The sequence below is a fragment of the Schistocerca cancellata genome, chromosome 2 (assembly GCF_023864275.1).
Source record: "Schistocerca cancellata isolate TAMUIC-IGC-003103 chromosome 2, iqSchCanc2.1, whole genome shotgun sequence".
NCBI lineage: Eukaryota > Metazoa > Arthropoda > Insecta > Orthoptera > Acrididae > Schistocerca > Schistocerca cancellata.
Window position 1 is genome coordinate 102198204 of NC_064627.1, and position 24518 is coordinate 102222721.

Below are 24518 nucleotides of genomic sequence, written 5' to 3' on the forward strand. Positions count from 1 at the left end.
AGATATGACAATCAGCAGCAAGAGTTTCACTCACAGATAAAATTTTATGTGTCTAAGAGTAAAACGTAACAAGCACAGAGTTAGCAATCCTACAGTGCTTTTGAATTATGTTGTTAATTATTAATATGGATGGCATATGTTGGAATGCAAGACAGCTGAGAATCAAAACCATCATTCCTTTGAGAGTGTAGATGTATAATGAGGGATTTCCACTATTTGCAGAAAATCCACATCTCAGTTGAGCAAGTTGTATTTCCACAGCTCACATTATCACTGAATCCCAGTTCCATAACACAAGGAATGGCCAGTTAAAACACAGGATGTTTCAAGATGAACTAAGGATTTTCAGGCTTTTTGGCATTTATTACATTCACCTTACAATTACAAATAATACATCGAATGAAAGAGCAACTTGGACATATTTGTTTGAATACCTCTGCATAAAGGGAAGAGTGTGAAATGGGCAAGAGTGACTGAAGGTGCTGAATGAGTGAGAGTCTTTCATGTGTAGCTCCAAGAAATCAGGCCAGAAGGGTAGTCATGAATTAGCAGTTCCAGGGAGAGACTTTCAAGGAGATGCTTACAACTATATTCTTATTATTTGCAGTTTTTACAAGTTGTAAAGCCAACAGACCATGTTTAATGTGCTAACTTTGCAAACAAAATCTTGCTTCGTGATGATAAATATTTTCTGGATCTTGTTGTTTTCAGTGATGAATTCACATTCCACTTGCTTGGAAATATCAACACAAATAATGTGTGAATCTGCAGGTCAGCAAAACCCCATGATATGGTACAGTTGCGATAAGACTCCACTAAATTGAATGTTTTTCATGCCATATCACGGCAGGAAGTTTATGGGTCTTTCTTTTTCAGTGAAGCAGGTGTAACTGGTGTTTTTTATCTTGATACACTAGAACTATGGCTCTTTCCTCAACTGGCAAAAGCTGAACCACAGAACTTCATTTGGCAGCAAGATGGTGCACTGACTCACTGGCATAACTCAGTACATGATTGTTAAATGACATTGTGGATGCCCATTGCATTGGCCGCAAGGGGACAGATGACAGAGCTTATTTTGCATGATCTCCATGTTTGCACATGATGTGACACCAGGCAATTTTTACTTTTGGGAGTTCACAAAGTCTCATGTATGTGTACCTCTACTACCAGCTGATCTACCCTACTTTAGAAGCAGCATTGTTACAACAATTACTCCAGACACACTGATCAAGGTTTGGGAGGAAATCACTTATTGATTCAACATGTGATCAATGGTGTTCACATTGAACACTTGTAAGAAAGCTGTTTGACTTCCTCTTGCATTTGATGCATTATTTATAATATTAAGTTGAATGTAATTAATGCTACATTGCCTTAAAACCCATATATTCATTTTGAGGCACCCTGTACAATGTCCAGCTATTGCAGATTTGTTGATTGTTGAAGGTGGGCATGTCACTGGTGTTTGATGCACTATTCTTGTATAGTGCATATTTTTTGTCCTATCTATCCCTTACCATAGTGACAAGGCATTTCATAAATATTATCTTTCTAGAGAGAATTAGATGTACTTGACATAGCTTTGATTTGACCTTGCAGGAGTTGTTTCACTTGCATCGCAGAATAACAGGTAGTTTCCATCATATTTCCTTGGAGTAGAGTGACGGAGTAATTTGGGTAAAACTGAACTGGCCCCTTCAAAATTACACCATAGGTCAAATTGTTAAGTTTGACCGCCTTACTACTCTGTTACAGTAAGAAACTTTTGTTTTTAAATAATCTGTGTTTAAATGAAAAAATAAGAATCTGCACTGCATGATGAGAGGTGTTTTAAGAAATGTTTTGAATTTTGATTATACACTGAAGCTCTTATCACTAACATCTTTTACCAGTGAAACTGAAGACATCATCAAGGTGATATTGCTAGAGAAAAGCAAGGTGAGCACTAGCAAGACTTTGATCACAAAAAAGTAACTTATCCCTGACATCAATGTGTAGAGGAAGTACAACTTACTTAAGGAGACAATATATCACTAGACTGACTAGGACTTAAAAGCCCATGTTCAAAGAAAAACTGCTTCACTTCTGAACTCCAGTTCTCTACTCACCTTTGATAGGTCGTGACACTAACATTGGCATGCCCTGGTGTGAGTATGATTTCTGCCCTTGTGATATACATTTGGGGCAATCAAATGAAAATCGGACAGTTGGAAAGAAATAAACTGTTTATTATTTAAAAAGCAATCATCTTACTTGTTAATACATGTCTCCTACGGTGAGACAAGATGGTCAGTGCCTTCAGAGAAAAATGTTAGTGTTTGCCTATGGTAAAATGATTGTACCCACTTCTTCATCTGAAACAAGTCAGTGGCCACAGATGTCTTTCTTCAGGGCACCGAAAATAAGTAAATCACATGGGGAGAGATTGAGACTGTATAGGGGATGTGTGTTTCCCAGTGAAACTTGTGCAACAGAGTCCAAAAAGCTTGACCCCCCACAGTATTGTGTCCAGTGGTTTCTAATTCTGTCAGACTCACCTTTAAGAAGGCTGTATGATTAACAGCTGAATTTTCAGAAGAAGAAATAATACTGTTCCTGACGCATGCCTGAATGATGATGGAATATTCTTTCTTCCACGATAACTTAGGAAACACATTTTTCATCTTGTTTACATGCCTATCGATAACCCAGTTTATCAACTATTTGCTGAATGATACAGAATAAACTGTTCAGTGAACTATACTTCCCTTAAAAAAAAAAACTAGAATTGTATTCTTTGAATGAATTTCCATGTATGTGAAGTAATAGCACATAAACGCAAAATGCAATTTGAATACTATTACCTTCCTAATCAGTATGTTTTCCTTCATTTTTTCTCCAAGTTATTTGTGCCAGACAAACTAAGGAGACTGTGTCATGTACAGATATCGCTGAAGACTAGATGGTATAAGCTACTTTCCACAGTGGTTCACTGACAATAATGATAAAAAACTTTCCAACTTGTGTTTGTTGAATCATTGTATTCTTTTGGAAGGTAACAAGGGTTCAGTGAAAAGGTAGTTATATAAAACATCAGTCTGTACTTATCTTTTTTAATGGATTCACTCTCTGGAGGCTGAAATTCACTTATCAAAAGTTTCAAATTGTTTGGCCCAGGTTGTGATTTTTAACTGACTGAAACCATAATTTTCTTTTACTATTGATGATTTATTCTGGCATCTCTCTTGAATCCAAACATAGGCATACTTTTTATTAAATAGTTGTTCAAATCAGAATCATATCTTTAATGCATGGCATAACTTTACAAAACAGAGATGAAACTTAAGAGAATGGTGAAATAAACATTACTTAACACAGACTGTCCCAAGGACAAAACATAGACTTTGGCACATGGAATCAACTTAAAACCTAATGATTTTCCAACAAGTTACATTGATTGGTTTGTGACATTGATTTTCCAAATTAGAGAAATAGATTTTCATTAAATATACAGTAGCATAAAGGAGTAGAAGTAAGGAATTAATACAGTAAAAGGCAGCACCCCAGCAGAAACCAAGATTTATACAAGTATTGACAGAAAGTGCTACCAAGATGTTTATTAACAGTGAGACTGGAATCAGTGGAGTCAATTTGAAACAGAGACAATTACCCTTCGGTTGTTACAATGGGTTGAGCAAGTAATTATTGACGAGGTCCAGAGCGGAATTATGGAGACAAAAATTATAGTTTAACTTGCCCAAAAGTATGGATTAGGTGATGGGACATCCTGCAGTATCAAATAATAATTAATTTAGTGTTGAGGAAGTGTTGGGATTAAAAGTTTCAGGGGGTGACCAGGCAGTTGAAATGAATGTTTGTTGCAATAGCTATGGAGAGATGAAGAAGCCTGCACAGTATAGACTTGCATCAAGAGCTGCATCTAACCACCCATTGGACCGAGCGAGGTGGTGCAGTGGTTAGCTCGCTGGACTCGCTTTCGGGAGGACGACGGTTCAATCCCATGTCCGGCCATCCTGATTTAGGTTTCCTGTGATTTCTCTAAAGCTGGCTGCTGTGGCTGAGTGGTTCTATGCACTTCAGTCTGGAACTGCACTGCTGCTATGGTCACAGGTTTGAATCCTGCCTTGGGCTGGGATTTGTGTGATGTCATTAGGTTTAAGTAGTTCTACCGTATTTACTCGAATCTAAGCCGCACTTTTTTTCCGGTTTTCGTAATCCAAAAAACCGCCTGCGGCTTAGAATCGAGTGCAAAGCTAGCGGAAGTTATGAAAAATGTTCGTACGTGCCGCCACAACTAACTTCTGCCGGCGAATACATGTAGCGCTACGCAAGCATACTTTGTAGGCACAAAGATAAATACTGGCGCCAAAACCTCTGCGTCAGTAAATAATTTTTTTTAAAAAAAGTGGAAGATGAGATTTTTTTCTCCGCCGTGAGTTTCGACCACTGCATTTTCATACATTATCCAACGAAGTAAATACAAATTCCGTATTGTTCATCTTCGAATGTAGCACAATTTCAGTGTACTACGAAAATCTGACTGGCAAGACTGTTTGGGATGTTTGTCAATATGGCCAACTCTACGTTCTGAATTTTTTCCTATCTGTGAGAAGAGATGGTTGCTAATAGGAACCTGATGAAATTTGAATCACATACAGTATTCTCTTCACCATAAGAATAATACGAATATAAACATTTTGCCATGTATTCTTTCGTGTTTGCTGCTATCTCATTTAAATCCTGTCTGCCTAATAAACTACGAAACTATAGAGTGAGACAACAGCAAACGTGGAAGAATATACATATCATGTCATGTTTATATTCATATTATTCTTATGTCTAATAGTGATACAGTCAGAAATGAAGCACGGCAAGTGACTAGATTTTTAAATCTAAGATGACTGTAATTTCTGTGCAGAATTTGATGTAATAAAGAATTGAATTTAATTGATGAAAGGAGAAAATATAAAAATGCAGTAAATGAAGCAGGCAAAAAGGAATACAAACGTCTCAAAAATGAGATCGACAGGAAGTGCAGAATGGCTAAGCAGGGATGGCTAGAGGACAAATGTAAGGATGTAGAGGCTTATCTCACTAAGGGTAAGATAGATACTGCCTACAGGAAAATTAAAGAGACCTTTGGAGATAAGAGAACCACTTGTATGAACATCAAGAGCTCAGATGGAAACCCAGTTCTAAGCAAAGAAGGGAAAGCAGAAAGGTGGAAGCAGTATATAGAGGGTCTATACAAGGGCGATGTACTTGAGGACAATATTATGGAAATGGAAGAGGATGTAGATGAAGATGAAATGGGAGATACGATACTGCGTGAAGAGTTTGACAGAGCACTGAAAGCCCTGAGTCGAAACAAGGCCCCCGGAGTAGACAACATTCCAGTAGAACTACTGACGGCCTTGGGAGAGCCAGTCCTGACAAACTCTACCATCTGGTGAGCAAGATGTATGAAACAGGCGAAATACCCTCAGACTTCAAGAAGAATATAATAATTCCAATCCCAAAGAAAGCAGGTGTTGACAGATGTGAAAATTACTGAACAATCAGTTTAATAAGCCACAGCTGCAAAATACTAACACGAATTCTTTACAGACGAATGGAAAAACTAGTAGAAGCCGACCTCGGGGAAGATCAGTTTGGATTCCGTAGAAATACTGGAACACGTGAGGCAATACTGACCTTACGACATATCTTAGAAGAAAGATTAAGGAAAGGCAAACCTACGTTTCTAGCATTTGTAGACTTAGAGAAAGCTTTTGACAATGTTGACTGGAATACTCTCTTTCAAATTCTAAAGGTGGCAGGGGTAAAATACAGGGAGCGAAAGGCTATTTACAATTTGTACAGAAACCAGATGGCAGTTATAAGAGTCGAGGGGCATGAGAGGGAAGCAGCGGTTGGGAAGGGAGTGAGACAGGGTTGCAACCTCTCCCCAATGTTATTCAATCTGTATATTGAGCAAGCAGTAAAGGAAACAAAAGAAAAATTTGGAGTAGGTATTAAAATCCATGGAGAAGAAATAAAAACTTTGAGGTCCGCCGATGACATTGTAATTCTGTCAGAGACAGCAAAGGACTTGGAAGAGCAGTTGAACGGAATGGATGGTGTCTTGAAGGGAGGATATAAGATGAACATCAACAAAGGCCATATGAGGATAATGGAATGTAGTCGAATTAAGTCGGGTGATGCTGAGGGTATTAGATTAGGAAATGAGAAACTTAAAGTAGTATAGGAGTTTTGCTATTTGGGGAGCAAAATAACTGATGATGGTCGAAGTAGAGAGGACATAAAATGTAGACTGGCAATGGCAAGGAAAGCGTTTCTGAAGAAGAGAAATTTGTTAACATCGAGTATAGATGTCGTTTCTGAAAGTATTTGTATGGAGTGTAGCCATGTATGGAAGTGAAACATGGACGGTAAATAGTTTGGACAAGAAGAGAATAGAAGCTTTTGAAATGTGGTGCTACAGAAGAATGCTGAAGATTAGATGGGTAGATCACATAACTAATGAGGAAGTATTGAATAGGATTGGGGAGAAGAGAAGTTTGTGGCACAACTTGACCAGAAGAAGGGATCGGTTGGTAGGACATGTTCTGAGGCATCAAGGGATCACCAATTTAGTATTGGAAGGCAGTGTGGAGGGTAAAAATCGTAGGGGGAGACCAAGAGATGAATACACTAAGCAGATTCAGAAGGATGTAGGTTGCAGTAGGTACTGGGAGATGAAGAAGCTTGCACAGGATAGAGTAGCATGGAGAGCTGCATCAAACCAGTCTCAGGACTGAAGACAACAACAACAACAACAACAAAGAACCGGCCACAAAGATTTTCAAACGGAGAAAAATTTTCACAAACTCTCGTTCAGAACATGTTCTATCATACGCAGTCTATTATTTGATTCTTGTTGATCATTATCAAAGAAAGCAGCAGTGTAAGTAACAATAAATAGCAGTCTCTTGCCATTGTTATGCTAATGTGACGATTCCTCTCTCTCTCTCTCTCTCTCTCTCTCCCTTTTTTTTTTTTTTTTTTTTTTTTTTTTTTTTTTTTTTTTTTTTTTTTTTTTTGTACGCGGCGGTAGCGCACACAAAAGCAAGCCATGCCGCGAGCCGCGACTGGCCGTAAACACGCACTATCAGAATGCGACAAACAATGCATGACACAGTGCAGTAATGCATTTTCAGCTTAAGAGTGACGCAAACACCTATAACGAAGAAAATGGCATTTATCAGATCAAAGCAAAATAAGCAATCGATTCAAACCAGACGAAGCACGTGAAAAAGGAAGGGTATCCGTATAAATACGGACGGAGCGCCTGACGCATAGCAATGGCTACGTGGTAAAGCTTAACTGCTAAGCTTACAACTCGAACCAAACTACTGTAGCTGTATCGTCATTCATTCGACCTAAATTGTCTATCATATTACAATGGACCAACTTTGTTTCGATTTGGAGATGCGGCCTAAAACTTTTCTCTCCCCTTGAATTTCGAGTCTCAAATTTCAGGTGCGGCTTAGAATCAGGAAATTTTTTTTTCCTTTATTTCGAGTCTCATTTTTCAGGTGCGGCTTAGATTCGAGTGCGGCTTAGATTCGAGTAAATACGGTAAGTCTACGGGAGTGACGACCTCAGATGTTAAGTCTCATAGTGCTTACAGCCATTTGAACCATTTCCCGAAATCACTCCAGGCAAATGCCGGTATGGTTCCTTTGAAAGGGCACGGCCAACTTCCTTCCCCGTCTTATCCTAATCTGATGAGACCGATGACCTGTGGATTTCTGTGGAAATACACAGACCATTCCATGAATTACAATGACACATAAATTTTGGCCCATACATCAAACTTTTGGAGCTCGATTATCAATGAATCTATGGAAATAAGATTGTCTGACAACAAGACTCTCATCAATCAAGATAGTGATTATCAGCTAAACTCTGGTTGGAATCCTGTTATAGAGAAACTTCATAGTCGACGTAGTTATCTGCATAAAGATGAAAATCGACCTGATATCGATACGCCAAGCTTTCACCGTGGAGGGTGCAAGATGCAGCGCACGGAGTTGTTATGAACGCGCATGCTGAGCAGCGCATGCGCAATGTCACCTCATTATGGCTTTAAATGTGGAGCTCAGCACGTACTCACCAGTACTACCACAGTGGCACTCACCTGAAGATGGCCAGAAGACTCTGTGCCGAAATATTGTGGCTGGACGTTACTGATATCCGGCAGTTCTCCCGTGTTTTTACGGAACAATCAGTACACTGGGAAGGCTTTAAACACAATGTGAGTGGTTTGAAATGAGAGTTCTCTGTTATGTAGCAGATTATTTGTTTCATAATCATAAGACTAATATTGGTGTTGCAAAGGATCTAAAATGAGAGCCAGTTTTAGGTAAAGTTAAAAACAGATAACATTTTATGAGAGTATATTCACTGTATATTTAATATGTTAAGGAAATTGTTTTCTACTACATTTCCCAGAGCAAACCGTCTGGAATAATGTTATAAAGGAATGTAAACAACATCAAGACAAAACAAGCATTTAGTGTTAACCCTTGATAATGGTGGCAGAAAATTATGAGCTGTGTCTTATGTGTAGTAGGGATAACATCATCAGCTGTATTTATTGGTTTGATTTATATGCAACTGGCTTTAGCATTACAATACTCCTTTTCATGGCCCTCTATGACTCTGCATGATCATGTTGATACTGGGAATCACTATCATACTTTTTAGAGAAGGTCCAGAAACATCAGTGTCAAACTAAACTTCTTATAGTCTATGGTATATGCAGCATAGCACATCAACTCACAAGTGATAAGAAGATTTGTTGACCTTCTACAGAAATATGGCAGTGATTCCCACTATCAGTGTGATTAACCAGACTTGTAGAAGGGTCTGAAGACGATGTTTTATAACACCTAAACTGGTTGCATATGAATAAAACTGGTAAATACAATGAATGATGATATTCCTACTATGTACAATAACCAATAAAGGTTGTTGTCACAATTTTTAAATATATTGTTAATGTATGTATATGATAACCATGGATTTTTTATATTATAATATATCAAACTATTTCAAAACATATCAATTCAAGAATATTCTATTACATTAGTGTTACTAAATATGCCAAGTATCGTAGTGTTTAAGTGCATCGCAGTAATATTTTTAAACAATGGAAAATCCAGGATGTAATGTAACAGTACTATGATAAGGATAGTTGCTACTCACCATATAGCAGAGATGCTGAGTCACAGATTGGCACAACAAAAGAACTGTGAGCTTTCAGCCAGCAAGGACAACACACACACACACACACTAACACACACACACACACACACACACACACACACACACACACACACACAATAATAATAATAATAATAATAATAATAATACTTTTGTTATATATTTTTCTCTATATTTATTTTGCAGGGCATTCGAGTTGATTTTGTGGACAGCATTGATAAATGGAAAAGAGTATTTGATGATCCAGAACCACATAATTGCCCATTGCCGAAACCTTGGAATGACAAATTGAGTAATTTCCAGAAAATGTTGATCTTCCGATGCATTCGATCAGATAAAGTGGTGCCTGCTGTCCACAGATTTGTCCTTGGTATTTATGTTTGAATATTCAGCACATTTATTTTTTAATGTCAATGAACTATAGTAATTTTATAGGCTCTGTGTCTTTAAATTACATTTTGAATCACTGATTTATCGGTAAAGCACTGAACTCTGCTCCAGCAATATATATGGAAAGAACATTTGTAGGATCTGGATAGCAGAGGGAGATATTGATAAATGGAAGCTTTGAGTCAAGATATGAATTAGATGTGTTTAAGTCAGCTTGGAAGAGTATTATATTTATTTTTGTATATGTGTTCCATAAATTGTACAGTGGTCATCACAGAATGGGCGAGGGACTTTTCATTATCATTCTTCCAAAATTTACTTGTACAGTATGCATCAACATAATACTTGACTGGACAGCTATCGAATAGATTTCACCTACCACTGAGCCCTGCAAACCACTTTGAAATTCATACTGGAGGATAGCTCCTCTTGTAAAAAGTACTAAGATTCCCTTGCACGCTGTTTGCATATGAAATATGGGAAGAATTACTGCTTAAATGTCTCTTTGCACAGTGTATTTATTCTAATGTACGTTTGTGATCCCTATGGGAATGATACTTTAGGGATTGTAGCATATTGTTTGCTTAATACTAGCTCTTGAAATTTTGTATGTTGGTTATCTTCAGGTGTCTGTAAGATCAGGTTTCTCAGCATTTCTCTTATGTTATCCTGCTGGCCTTTGTTGCATACACTCAATATTGAATGTTAGTACTGTTTCCCACTCTTAAGTAATCTTCTATGATGGATTGCACAAGTGCTTTGTAAGCAATCTCCTTTGCAGCTGAGTTTCCCATGACCCTACTGATGAAAGAGGTCTGCAACTGGCTAGTTGCACTTGAATTTGAAAATCTATCTTCTTCTTCTTATTTGCCATGTCCCATGTCCTTATGGGATTGGCATGTTGTATCAATTTCGACAATGTTAGTGGTAGTTAGTGGCTGGCTTTCCTTCTTGGTACCACCACTTCCACCCCGGAACTAAATTTCTGTGCCTCATCAATCTGCATCTATAGTAAATCTCATGTTCAAGTGTGAGAATTTTTTCTAAATGTTTGCATAATGTGTAAATGTGTAGTATTTATGAGTATCTGAGGTGTGACATGAGTACCAGCCTGGTATTTACCTATTTGGGTGAAGAAAACCACCTGAAAACCACATCCAGGCTGGGCGGCACACCAGGCCCCCACTGGCCAGATTTCATCCAGGGCCTGCACATCTCCTTGTGTCCTGGAAGTGGCCACTTCACTTGCTTGGTAATCTGGGTTGGTGCATTGGAAAACCAATCTATCATTTAAATAATACACTGTAGTGCTGAAGAACTGTTATAGGCATGCTTATTCAAATACAGAGTTATGTTAACAGGCAGAATATGGTGCTACAATTGGCAATGCCCATAGAAGACAAGAAGTGTCTGGCACAGTTGTTAAATTTGTTACTGCTGCTACAATGGCAGGTTGTCAAGATTTAAGTGAGTTTGAATGTGTTGTTATGGACAGCACATGAACAATGGGACACAGCATTTTTGAGGTAGTAATGAAGTGGAGATTTTCCTGTACGACCATCTCATGAGTGTACCATGAATATCATGAATCAGGTAAAATGTCAAATCTCCGACATGTTGTGACTGGAAAAAGATCCTGCAAGAACAGGACCAATGACGACTGTAGGGAATCATTCAACATGAGAGAAGTGCAACCCTTCTGCAGATTGCTGCAGATTACAATGCTGGGCTGGGCTATCAACAAATGTCAGCATGCAAACCATTCAACGAAACATCATTAATATGGGCTTTTGGAGCCAAAGGCCTACTCTTGTATCCTTGACGAATGCACGACACAAACCTTTACACCTTTCCTTGGCCCATCAACACCAACATTGAACTGTTGATGACTGGAAACATGTTGCCTGTTCGGACAAGTCTCATTTCAAATTGTATCAAGTGGATTGATGTCTACGAGGGAGACAATCTCATGAATCCAATGACCCTGCATGTCAGCAGGGGACTGTTCCAGCTGGTGGAGGCTCTGTAATGGTGTGAGGCATGTGCAGTTGACACATACGGAAGCATCCTGTCTGATCACCTGCATCCATTCATGCCCATTGTGCATTCTGATGGATTTGGGCAATTCCATATAGACAATGCAACACCCCACACATCCAGAATTGCTACAGAGTGGCTCCATGAACACTCTTCTGAGTTTAAAAACTTCCGCTGGCCACCAAACTCCTCACACATGAACATTATTAAGCATATCTGTGATGCCTTGCAACATGCTGTTCAGAAAAGATCTCCACCCCTTCGTACTCTTATGGATTTCTGGATAGCCCTGCAGGATTATGGTGTCAGTTCCCTCCAGCACTACTTCAGACAATAGTCAAGTCCATGCCATGTCAAGTTGTGGCACTTCTGTGTGCTTACGGGGGCCCTACACAATATTAGGAAGGTGTACCAGTTTTGTTGGCTCTTCGGTGTGTATGTACTAACTACAAAATGAGTACATGATAACAAGTTATATAGATAATATTTGTATTGATATACTAAAGGAAATTCTTTTGTAAAATATAAATGATGTAAGGAGTAAAATTAACAAGTAATCTTTAGACTGTTGTACACATAAAAATATTTGAGAAAATTGGTAGCTTTTGGAAAAATCCTTCTTCAAAGCTGTATTACACTACAGAGAAACTATCTGCTGACCTGCTACCTTTATTCCTTAAATTATTTGTTGTAAGTATTAACAACAAGTAATTATTGATACTTACATTATCACTTAAAAACATGAAATTATTTATGATAATAACCCAATTTGGAAACTTGCATTTAAAAATTTGTCAGCAGTTCAAAAAAATGTACTTGGTATTGTTCCGTATATAGATTCCCTGGTTATAAAGCATCTAAAGTATCTGTTCCTGTGCACCATGACCGACCTCATTTGAACTCTTCTGTCAAGAGAGTTAATTTGGAGATGGAAAGGCTGCTTATGTCGGGTGCAGGGTCACACATTGGTGTGGTTCCTGTTGATTCTCTCAATAGGTGGGATTATACTAGGCATGGCCTTCACCTCAACAGGAAGGGTAAGGGTAAATTGGCTGGGCAAATAGCAGGAAAGTTAAAGGGGGGAGGCAGTGTCATGAGTGGTAAAATACCAGTGGTTATAGGGCTCAGAAAAGACCCTTTTTTAGGGTAGGGAGGACAGAAAGAAACCAAATTTTAAGAGAGGTTAGAACCGAGACAAACCTTCAGTTTGAGAAAGAAACCAAAAAACATAATTCTAGCTTATTACATCAGCGTAAACAGCTATTGATTAACAATTTTCAACAGTAAGCAAATATTTTAACTCCACCCAATTTTGACTCAGTCAATGTGAAATGTCAGCTATCTTTATTGCATCAAAATATTCGAGGACTGAGAAATAAAATTAGTGAATTAACTATCTGCATAGATGAATTAGAGTCTTCAAACCCAGCTGACATAATCTGCCTCTCTGAACATCATGTGACCACTGGTATATAACTTTTAAGTGTTACAGGGTTTAGGTTAGCATCTCACTTTTGTAGATCAGAAATGGAGAAAGGAGGAGTTGCCACATTCATCAGGAACTGTCATAAATTTGAGAACATAGACATTCATAAATTTTGCCTAGAGCAGCATATGGAAGCATGTGCAACAGAAGTAGAATTTCACAAAAAATCCTTCATTATATTAAGTGTATATTGAGCACCTGCAGGTAACTTTAATCTCTTTGTAAACCACCTTGAAACTGTACTGGCCCATTTATCAACCAAAAACAAAGAAATAGTGGTTGCTGGTGATTTCAATATAGATTTCCTTAAAGACTCTCCCAATAAGAACTTATTTGAGAACTTACTTCCCACTGTAAAGTTCCCCACTAGGGTAGCCAACTGATCACAAACAGTCATTGATAATATATTTATAGAAAAGTCCAATGAACAAAATTATATTCCAAAACCAATAGTCAATGGCCTCTCAGATCATGACATGCAGTTCCTTCTGTTAAATGTTAATACTGAACAAGAAATAAAATCTGTTAAATCTGAGCTCAAGAGGGTAATCCATAAGCAAAAAATTGATTATTTTAGGACACTCCTCAGAGACATTCACTGGGCTGATGTTTACAGTGCTCATGGCATGAATGAAAAATATAACACTTTTGCTAATAAAGTATTCAAACACTGTTTTCCCCAAAAACTTACCAAGGTTAGAGCAAAGCCTACAAAGAAGCCATGGATTACTCAAGGAGTATCTTGTAAAACAAAAAGAAAACTATATCTGTCAGTCCGAAACAGTTCTGATGTTGATGCTATAGCACATTACAAGAAATACTGCAAAATATTAAAGACTGTAATATGGACATCAAAGCAAATATATTACAAGGAAAAGATAGTCATATCAGATAACAAAATAAAGACAGTATGGGATATAGTGAAGGAGGAGACTGGTAGAAACAGACATGAAGAGGAAAAAATAGCATTAAGAGTAAACAATACATTGGTGACAGATGTGTATATTGTTGCAGAACTTTTTAACAAACATTTTATAATTGTTACTGAAAAGATGAGGTTGTCAGGTTCGGTAGATGCTGCTCAGACCAGACATTTCAAGTAACTTCCATAATATGAATTTGACCCTCACTACCCCAGCAGTAATAATGTCCATCATAAAATCTTTAAAATCAAAAACATCTAGTGGGTATGATGAAATATCAACAAAGTTAATTAAAGAATGTGATTCTGAGCTAAGTAACAAATTGAGCCATCTGTGTAACCAGTCGTTTATCAGTGGAATATTTCCTGAATGGTTGAAATATGCTGAAGTTAAGCCAGTGTTTAAGAAGGGGGATAAAAATATAGCATCAAATTTCCGTCCAATTTCACTGTTGCCAGCATTCTCAAAAATTTTAGAAAAAAGAATGTACAATTGGCTTTATAACCATCTTATCTCGAATAACATACTGTCAAAGTCGCAGTTCGGATTTCTAAAGGGTTCTGATATTGAGAAGGCTATCTGTGTAAATCACAATATCTTTTTAAATAAATTAGAATATTATAGTGCAACAGGAAATGCTGAAAAATGGTTCAAATCTTATATCTCTGGCAGGAAACAAAGGGTGTTATTAGGAAAGAGACATGTATCAAGCTATCAGGCATCATCCAACTGGGAACTAATTACATGTGGGGTCCCACAAGGTTCCATTTTGGGGCCCTTACTTTTTCCTGATTGTATCAATGACCTTTCACCAGTAACATTACCAGATGTCAAGTTTGTTTTGTTTGCCAATGATACAAACATTGCAATAAATAGCAAATCAAGTGTAGTCTTAGAAAGATCAGCTAATAAAATATTTGTGAACATTAATCACTGGTTCCTAGCCAATTCTTTGTCACTAAACTTTGAAAAAACACACTACATGCAGTTCAGAACTTGTAAGGGATGTCCCACAAGTATATGCCTAACATACGATGACAAGCAGATAAAGAAAAGGACCGTGTTAAATTCTTGGGATTACAGCTTGGTAATAAATTCAGCTGGGAGGAGCACACCACAGAACTACTGAAGCATTTAAACAAATCTCTATTTGCAATTCAAATTCTGTCAGACACAGAGGATATAAAAATGAAGAATCTGGCATACTATGCTTACTTTCATTCCATAATGTTATATGGGATTATTTTTTGGGGTAATTCATCAAGCCAAGCTATGTTTTCCGGGCACAAAAACGTGCAGTAAGAGTTATATGTGGTGTGAACTCAAGAATACCCTGCTTCCCAATATATTTATTCCTTAATCAAATTTGTCATTAAAAATATATCGCTTTTTCAAACCAACAGCTCAGTTCATGGAATCAATACTAGAAATAAGAATAATCTTCACAAGGATTTAAAGTCACTTAGTCTTGTAGAAAAAGGTGTGCATTTTTCAGGAACACACATTTTCAATACCTTGCCAGCAGCCATAAGAAGCTTAACAACCAATGAAATTGAGTTTAAGAGAAGCCTAAAGTATTTTTTGTTGGCCAACTCCTTCTACTCTATTGATGAATTTCTCAGTAAAACCAACTGATATGTGTGTGTGTATATAAGTACAATACAACTTCTGCACAATTTCAGTGCAGTAATGTGTAGTGTGTGTGTGTGTGTTTGTGCGTGTGTGTAAGTGCAATCTAACTTCTGCACCATTTCAGTGCAGTAATGTGTTCATTGTAAATAAGTATTATAGTAGTTGTATTACACATTTATTACCGTATAAGTAAATAAAAAAACTTTTTTATTTTAAATTCAGTGCATTAGTATTTGTAAAATGACACTTTCATATAGTGTTCATTAAAAAATTATGATCATTCCACTTGGCACCAGTGGAATAGTACATTAGCTTATTTGTTTTAGTTGTAAATATTTGTCATGTATTGTTATTTTTCTGACATGTTCTACATCCTGGAGGACCTCCTCACTATGGATCAATTGGAATGAAAGTAAATCTAATCTAATCTAAATTGTGGGAAATGGGTAGAAAATTTTTAACACCAGTGATATGTACTTGGATCAATTATGGTTCTGTAATTCCTAGTGACTGCGATTTTCATGTCTGCTGGCAAATGTGAACATTGCATTGCTTTGCTTGAGAGTTAGGTTCTATAGGGAGATGGGAAACGAGATATGAATGAAAACATGCACTTAGAAGCACTGGAAAGTATTCCCAACTGTGTAAATAGTTTTCAGCAATGTGTACTTGGACTTATTCTACAAATGATTCTTATCACTCATTTCTGAGTGACACAATTTTTTGGAGTGCTCCTACAAATATTACCATAGCACATAATGTAATTTTCATAACCAAAATATGCAGCCTTTGTGAGAAGCTACTTTTGAGGAAAAAGTAGTCTAATTGAATCTTTTCACATTGTTATGTAGGTGGAAGTCCCTGCTTAGTTCCAAGATGCAACTGCTCATTACTGTATGCCATTTGTAAATCTCTTTGGATCTTTGTAGCTAAAGTAAAACTAAGTAATGTTAGTCTTGCTTAGTGTGTGTGGGAGGAAATTGATAGTAAACTAGCTGCAGACCATGGAAACTAGGTTATTAGTAACCTTAGCTAGCGTATTTTCAGTCACTAAACTGGTGTCTTTGTCAAACATTGTTAATTTACACATGCTATTCACAGCTGCTTGCCTGTTGTTGGCATAAACAAGAAACAAAAGGGGGCTCAAAATAGAACTTTGTACTTCATCGTGGACAGCTCCAAAATCTGATGTGAGAGTTTCTCCTGATTTGCATTCCACCCCTTTCAAGTTAGCTTTCTAGCAATGAGGTGGAATTTCACCAACTACCCTAACAACTCACTGATGCCATAGTACTGAGAGTTCTCTAACAGAAGATCAGATAATATAATCAAAGATTGTAATCTGATCTCAGATTATACTCACTAGCAGACAATTCTTGTTTAGGTATTCACAAATGTAGGTTTGTTGCCCAGTTGATACATTCTTATTGGCCATTAAAAATAGGCAAATTATTTTACTTTCTTTGCATTAAACGTTTTCAAATACTTATGAAAATTCAGATAGAGGTGAAATTGTCATGTAGTTGTTCACATTTCTGACTCCACCTTTTTCAGAAGAGATTTCACACTGGCATATTTCATTACATTAAAAGTAATGAAAACTTGTTGACATCATTTTCCTCGACTAGAGTTGATCTACATTCTGTCTGTTCAGTGACATTTAGGAAACATTTATTAAATATCCCTTCAAATCCCTGTTTACCTATAAGCCCTTAACATAAAATCCCAAGCTAACTCAGCTTTGTTACTTTTAGATCATTTGTTGGCCAAATACCTGACGGGAATATTAAGTCCTTATGTGGGTAAATGCCCTCATCACATCCGTAATTCCGTGGATTTTGTTAAACGCCTTGATAGCTTCAGGTTGGATGAGTCAGATATCATGGTGAGTTTTGATGTCGTTTCCTTGTTTACGAGGGTACCCCTGCGAGAGTCACTAGAATTGATTAGTCAGAAGTTTGATGAGAAGACCACTGAACTTTTTAGGCATGTCTTGACTTCCACGTATTTTCTTTTTAATGGAGAATACTACGAACAAACGGAGGGAGTCGCCATGGGTAGCCCACTCTCACCGGTGGTAGCGAATTTGTACATGGAGAACTTCGAGGAGGAAGCCCTGTCGTCATCCGTATGGAAACCTACTTGCTTTTTCCGTTACGTGGACGACACGTTCGTCATCTGGCCACATGGTATGGATAAACTCCTTGACTTCCTTACACATCTAAACTCCATACACCCCAACATCAAATTCACTATGGAGACTGAAACGGAGGGTAAATTACCTTTCCTTGACGTCTTGGTCAAGAGAAGGGCTGACGGCACCCTAGGTCATGGGGTGTATCGGAAGGCTACGCACACTGATCTGTATTTGCATGCAGACAGCTGCCACCACCCTTCACAGAGGAATGGGGTACTTAAAACTCTAGTACATAGGGCGCGCACTATCTCTGACGCAGAGAGTCTACCCCAGGAATTGGAACATCTGAGAACTGTATTTCGAAAAAATGGGTACTCAGAGTGGCAGATTCAACGTGCTCTCCACCCACCCACTGCAGCACAACCTGTTGAGATGGATGAAGTCACGAGGGAGGAGGTAGGCATTGCATTTATTCCATACACAGGCGCACTCTCGGGGAAAATCGCCCGCATTCTGAAGAAACACCGGGTCGGAACTGTGTTTTGTCCTCCAAATAAAACTCGTGCACTGGTGGGGAGCGCCAAAGATGACCTCGGTTTGAGGAAGGCCGGCGTGTACCAGATTCCGTGTCAATGTGGCAAGTCGTATATTGGTCAGACGATGCGTACCGTCGAGGATCGATGCCGTGAACACCAGAGGCACACTCGACTGATGTATCCGAGCAAGTCGGCGGTCGCTGAACATTGTTTGTCGGAAAATCACTCCATGGAGTATGACCGCACGAGGATTCTGGTACAGACGTCGAGATACTGGGACAGCGTTGTTAGAGAGGCCATCGAAATTCGCACCAATGACGACCTCATAAACCGGGACTGTGGCTATAATCTTAGCAAGGCTTGGGAACCAGCGATCGGGTTAATCAAGAGTAAATCGAGCAGACGTATAGTTGTGACGACCACGGCGGACAGAGCCATCACACCGACGTCATCTCAGACGCCGTCGCAATCTGTTCCACCGCGCGACCGTGGCGCTGGGCGCGGACGGCGGAGGGAGCGCGCCGCGGGCGGAGGGTATTTAAATCGGCCGCCGCCGCGACCAAACCCAGTTCCCTCTGAGCAGCCATAGCGTACGGATCTCCGTGCCGGCACGTTCACAGGAGCTCAGTCCGTCAGTTCACCTGATGATGGCGACATGTTTGATCGCCGAAATATTGTGCCCGTTGGACACTATAGACCGGCAGCATACCCGTGGATATTTTGATTCATTCAGTACATTCATTATGAAAAAAATATTTTCAAATAGAGATGCAGTTTCATTACTAGATGTGTTGAAGCTAGAGTTGACATCAGATTACAAATAAACAGGCAACTATCTCCTCATTGAAAACACTGCTAAAACATGGAACTGTACAAAAAAAAATTTTGCTACTTGTTCTCATGCATTGCCGCTGGAGATAAGCAAGGCTTTATGTTCTTGAATGTCTGTTCTTAAGTTGCCAGAGTATACTCAAGCTTTTAAGTTTCTGTCAAAATAATAAAAATGAGATAACTTGGGATTTTATGTTAAGGGCTTAAAGGCAAGCAGGAATTTGCAAGGATATTTAATGAGTATTTCCTAAATATCACTGAACTGATAGACTGTAAATCAATTCTAGGTGAGCCAAAGGATGTTAATAAGTTCTCATTACTTTTAATGTAATGAGATATGCCTAGCACATTGTGGGTTGTGACTTTCAACATACCTCCCTCTTCAAGAGAAAGGTCAATACAAACTTGCCTGACATCACAATTTTATAATCAAGTTTTTATCTCTGTAGTTGTCACTGATTAATGAGCTAGAATTGACAGTGATTATAGTAAGGAAGTCTACTTTCTGAATTAAGGGGAACTGGCCACAAAAGTTGTTAAAGACAAATTTTTTAGTCAGAGCCAAATAAAATTCTATCTTAATATTAGCAATAGCCATAATATCCTTCATTGTTCCTGTTAGTTTCCACCACAGAAGTTTACATTGAATGGTGAAACATTGGAAATTAATAGAGGGAGTGTCTGCTGCTTAGCTGACTGGTAACATGCTTGCCTACGATGCAGTGGGTTCGGGTTCAATTCACAGGCGGGTTGGAGATTTTTCTCCAGCCGTAGACTGGGTGTTGTTTTGTGCTCATCATTAGCTCATCATCACCAATGTGTAAGTCACCCAATGTGGCCTCATCTGAAATAAGACTTGCACCCAGTGGCCAAATTTCCCTGGACAGGGCCTCCTGGCCAACAATGCCACATGATCATTTTATTTCAATGGAGAGAATTGCATATTTAGATGACAAGATGATGCACTGCTGTGCATTCATGCCACCTACCCATCTATTCTAGCACAAGATCATATCTATACCAGATAATGCATCACCTGGCAGAAATTGCATTGTGAGCTGTAGGCCTCCTAGGGCAAGAGTTTTCTCTGCCACATGCCTTGTTACCACAGCACCTGAGTTTTACCCGAAAAGCATGCTATAGGAAATGCTCCCAATCCCTGGCACATCCAATGCTGACACCGAGCTCTCTATATAACCAGTGTAGTGATTACATGTTTCTTCCATGTTTGAATCTTAACTGCTTGCTGTAGTGCTTCAAGACAGATGCATGAGCTGTGAGGACACCAGAGGCGTGTCAGTTCTGTGTGCCTATAAGAAGACAGTATTGCAGGCACCCTTGACACCTATGGAGAACTAGTTGGCATAGGACTGACAATATTTTAGGACATGAATTATTCAGTACTTCACCACTGTAGCCTTTCTAATTGTGGAGTATCTGCATCACAAAGTCCGTTACGTTATAGCGAGTGCAGTTGAATTGACCATTTAGTGATCTAGGTAACCTGCTGCAGTACTATGTGTGTGGCTGGTAGAGGAGTATCAGCCTCATGGAGTTCATTATGATACAGTGAGTGCAGTATGATCCATCCCTCCATGTACTAGTAACTGTGGCATCATGCATCCAGCCGTTAGACACAAAATCTGAATGTTGTTAGATAGATTGCATATGATCCGTAACTTCATTATTGTGCCATGCAATTGCTTTTGCTAGTCACTACATGCTCAATTCATAAATTGTACATGTTTTTGCCTTGTTCATTTTTGTTAGATTAGATACGCTCATGTTGCCGGTGTAAATCCAGTTATCAGTGTGTTGCACAGTTCTTGAATTCATTCGTTAAATTACTCAAATTTTCTGTTCTCTAACAATAGTACTGATGTCCTTTCAGTTGTCTAAACAGAAGTGTTAACTGACGTTTCTGATGGACATTAGGCACTCATTATGTGTTCTGGTGTACCAACTATTCTGATATTCCTTTGTTCATAGACATTTTTACAGGTTTCTGCAAATGGTTGTGCCTTGTTAATGTTCTAGTAAAGGAATTTTTCAAATCCAGATGCTCTTTCATCACACAGTTCCTTGATTTAATGTTACCTTTTACCCTGCTCACCCAGTAATACTAGTGTATCTGCATGTCATGTTCAGTGAGAAACAAATTCCCATTGGAGAATCTATAAGATGTTTAGAGCTTTGAATCAGTACATGGTTTTAAAACACACACACACACACACACACACATACACACACACACACACACACACACACACACACACACACACACATATTATGTCTGCTGTATTAAGTTGCTAATATAACTGTCACAAGAAGGTAATAAATGTGATTGTAGTAATAATATGTTATTTTGGTGAGCTAGATGTTCAGATGTGAGTCACTGGCTCATGGTCCAACACACATTGGTTATTTATTATCATGTGATATAGATGAACAATTAAAACTCATGATGTGACATGGAACATCGTGGATATGTTTTTCAAGAATTTAAACGATTAAGGCTGGTTTTCCTTGCTCTCTAATCCTTGATTCCTGCCCATCTCTCCTCATGGTCTCCTTGGGCAGAAGTGATATACACCAAGATAAAACCATTATTCAAGTGGGATCAACACAAGATATCTCTCTTCTGCTAGTCGTCTCTAAAGATGTTTCAAAAACTCAACTACAGCTAAACAAATTCAAAAGTTTCTCACAGTAAGTGACATAATTTTTAAAACCCAGTTTAGCTTTCAACAAGAAAAAAGGACAGTAAATACAATCAGTAGTTTATTCAGAAGATATGTTTCACTTTAGATAAGAGTAAAAAGATCACAGAAATATTCTGTGACTGGACAATAGCATTCAATTAAGTGAATCTTTTCCACATACTACAGATGTATATTATTATGAACAGTAGTTTACAGTGTTTCAGCAAAGAGTGAGTGTAACATCAGATTCAGGAAATTACTCCTGTGAGTGTAAAATAATTTTCTGATGAATCCATAAGGTTTGGTATAGGGTCCCAATCTGTTCCTATTCTATGTTCCTGAACCACCAGTTACTACTCATATTCACTCAGTCTTAGTTCTAATTGAAATGACGTGCCTGAAAAAATCAAATGAAGTGTCACTGGTTCTAACAAAATGGACTACAGCTGAATGTCACTAAAACACATATGGTGTAATTTGGAACTAAATCATCACATAGAGAATTTCATACTTCCTGTGCATTTCAAACTCTATGCCCAAACAACAGAGTATGCTGGGTTAAAAAGTTACAATAAACTGAAGGGCAGGAATATATTCAGTGTGTAACTTGGTTCACAGAAAAGACTAATCTTTATCCTTCTAGCACAGAAGTTTTATTTTACTATTGAATAATTAATGGTGAACAATTTCACCATTGGAACAATGGGCTTTGTGTGTGTGTGTGTGTGTGTGTGTGTGTGTGTGTGTGTGTGTGTGTGTGTGTGTGTGTGTGTGTGTGTGTGCACTCAATTTCATCTTAATTTACAAGATGGATGGTATCAAATGGAGTACATAATGCAAATGTGCAGTCTTAAAATATACAAGCTGTGTGAATCTAATACTGAAAGTTGTAAGGAAAGCAAACTACGCATAATTACAATTATATTATGGTACATGTTTGTAGGGTTTTGAGCTAATTGCTGATTTACCTAAAGTTCTTCTAATAGTCCAAATTATTCCATTTGCTGCCTATATGTAACACTTTTACATTGACTTTATCACACCACAACCTCTACCCATAATAACAATGGTGTCATAAATATTTTTATTTAAAGTCACTGATAAATTATTCTGAGAAAAATTAATCTTATGCACCAGCCATAAAATTATTTCATGTACGTAAAGTCTAAGATTGTTCTGCTGAATGTTACTTTCACTGTTAGAATAGAAAAATAATAAATTCCTGTGGGTTCTTATCCTTGGAGTTCAAATATTTTCATAATTATTGAAAGAATTAGTGTCTCATTATTTCTGCAGTTTGAAATTGCCACTCCGTACGCTCACGTAATGGCAGCAGACAAAGCACAGTCTGGACTGCTGCGGACACAAAATTCAGCTTATCTTTGATCTCATCCACTTCATACATCATAGGGAAGAAGAACAGAAGAAGTAAAAATTCCACAGACAATACAAAGCCAATACATTTGTTTAGTGGTGTTATATTTTGTTATGTGATTATTCTTTGTAAGAAACTGGTTATAAAATAATAAAACTTTTTTTAATTTCACATTATAATAAGAAATCACAATATAATAAGTCTTTTCTCAGTTCTCCATATAGGTTTAAAAGTCATTTCTGCAAAAATATTCGTTATCTCATAAGTCTCAAGCACTGTCCCCGGTGACACAAAATATTGGTCTGCTAAGTCAATGCCACATATCATTCAGTTTTCGCTTTAGATAGAGAGTTTTTGTTTGTAAACTTTAGATAATGGTTAGACAAAACATTAGTTTTCTATGGCTGTGTGCATTCATTGCATGTCGCTGCCGTATAGGCGGGTGACCTTGAGTGGGACTTAGCCGCTCAGCGAGGCAGCCGCGCGACACGGGCCCTAGTATTACTAGGCCCGTGTTGCTGGAAAATCAAAAGTCACGTGACCGCGCTATGTTATCGGGACTTCCGGTGCTTGGCGCTGGGGTCTCGGCGCACAGGCAGCAGCATGCTCAGTCGACTCGAGGCAGCCGCACGGAGCACACAGTCATGCCGTACCGCCGTAGAAGATATGCAAGGAGGAGCAGAATGCCAGTGTACAAGACTGTTATCAGCTTTGATGAGACACCAAATGATGTTGCTCAAACTGGTTGCTGGTTGACAAAACAAATGGCATACTTGGAACAAGAGTACCATAGGGAACCTTAGCCAAGAGTCCTGTAGTCTCTGCTATACTCCATGTTTTCCAGACCAAAATATTTGCATCTGGAAAGGCTTCAAGTCCACCGTAGTCACAGTGATTGCCCCACACTACAGCCAGTGTCAGCCAAGTGCTACCTCCAAACAGAGCTTGAACATCACATGTGAATTGCAGACGGAGGCCTCGAAACACATTCGGGCCTCCAATTAGCTGTTGCTTATTAAACTGCCCAGCCAGATTAATGTCAATTGCCTTCAGTGAACGATACACTGGAACGCTGTGCCGCATGCGACGTCGCCAAGCACGTCGACGAGGCATTGCTGTGGCACGTTAACACAAGTGAACGTAGCAAGCCAACGCCCAGCGGGAGCCCCAGAGCTATGCGTCCGCACTGCACGCCG

At 38.5% G+C, this 24518-nt stretch overlaps 1 protein-coding gene across 1 annotated transcript in view; it reads left to right on the forward strand.

The window, feature by feature from the left end:
• The window catches only part of LOC126161364 (dynein axonemal heavy chain 7), a 1035864-nt gene that overhangs the window by 838976 nt on the left and 172370 nt on the right, over positions 1 to 24518 (forward strand). Inside the window, exon 51 of the mRNA XM_049917134.1 lies at positions 9460 to 9643. Coding sequence (XP_049773091.1) covers positions 9460 to 9643 — 184 coding nt within the window. The remainder of the gene's footprint in view (positions 1 to 9459; positions 9644 to 24518) is intronic.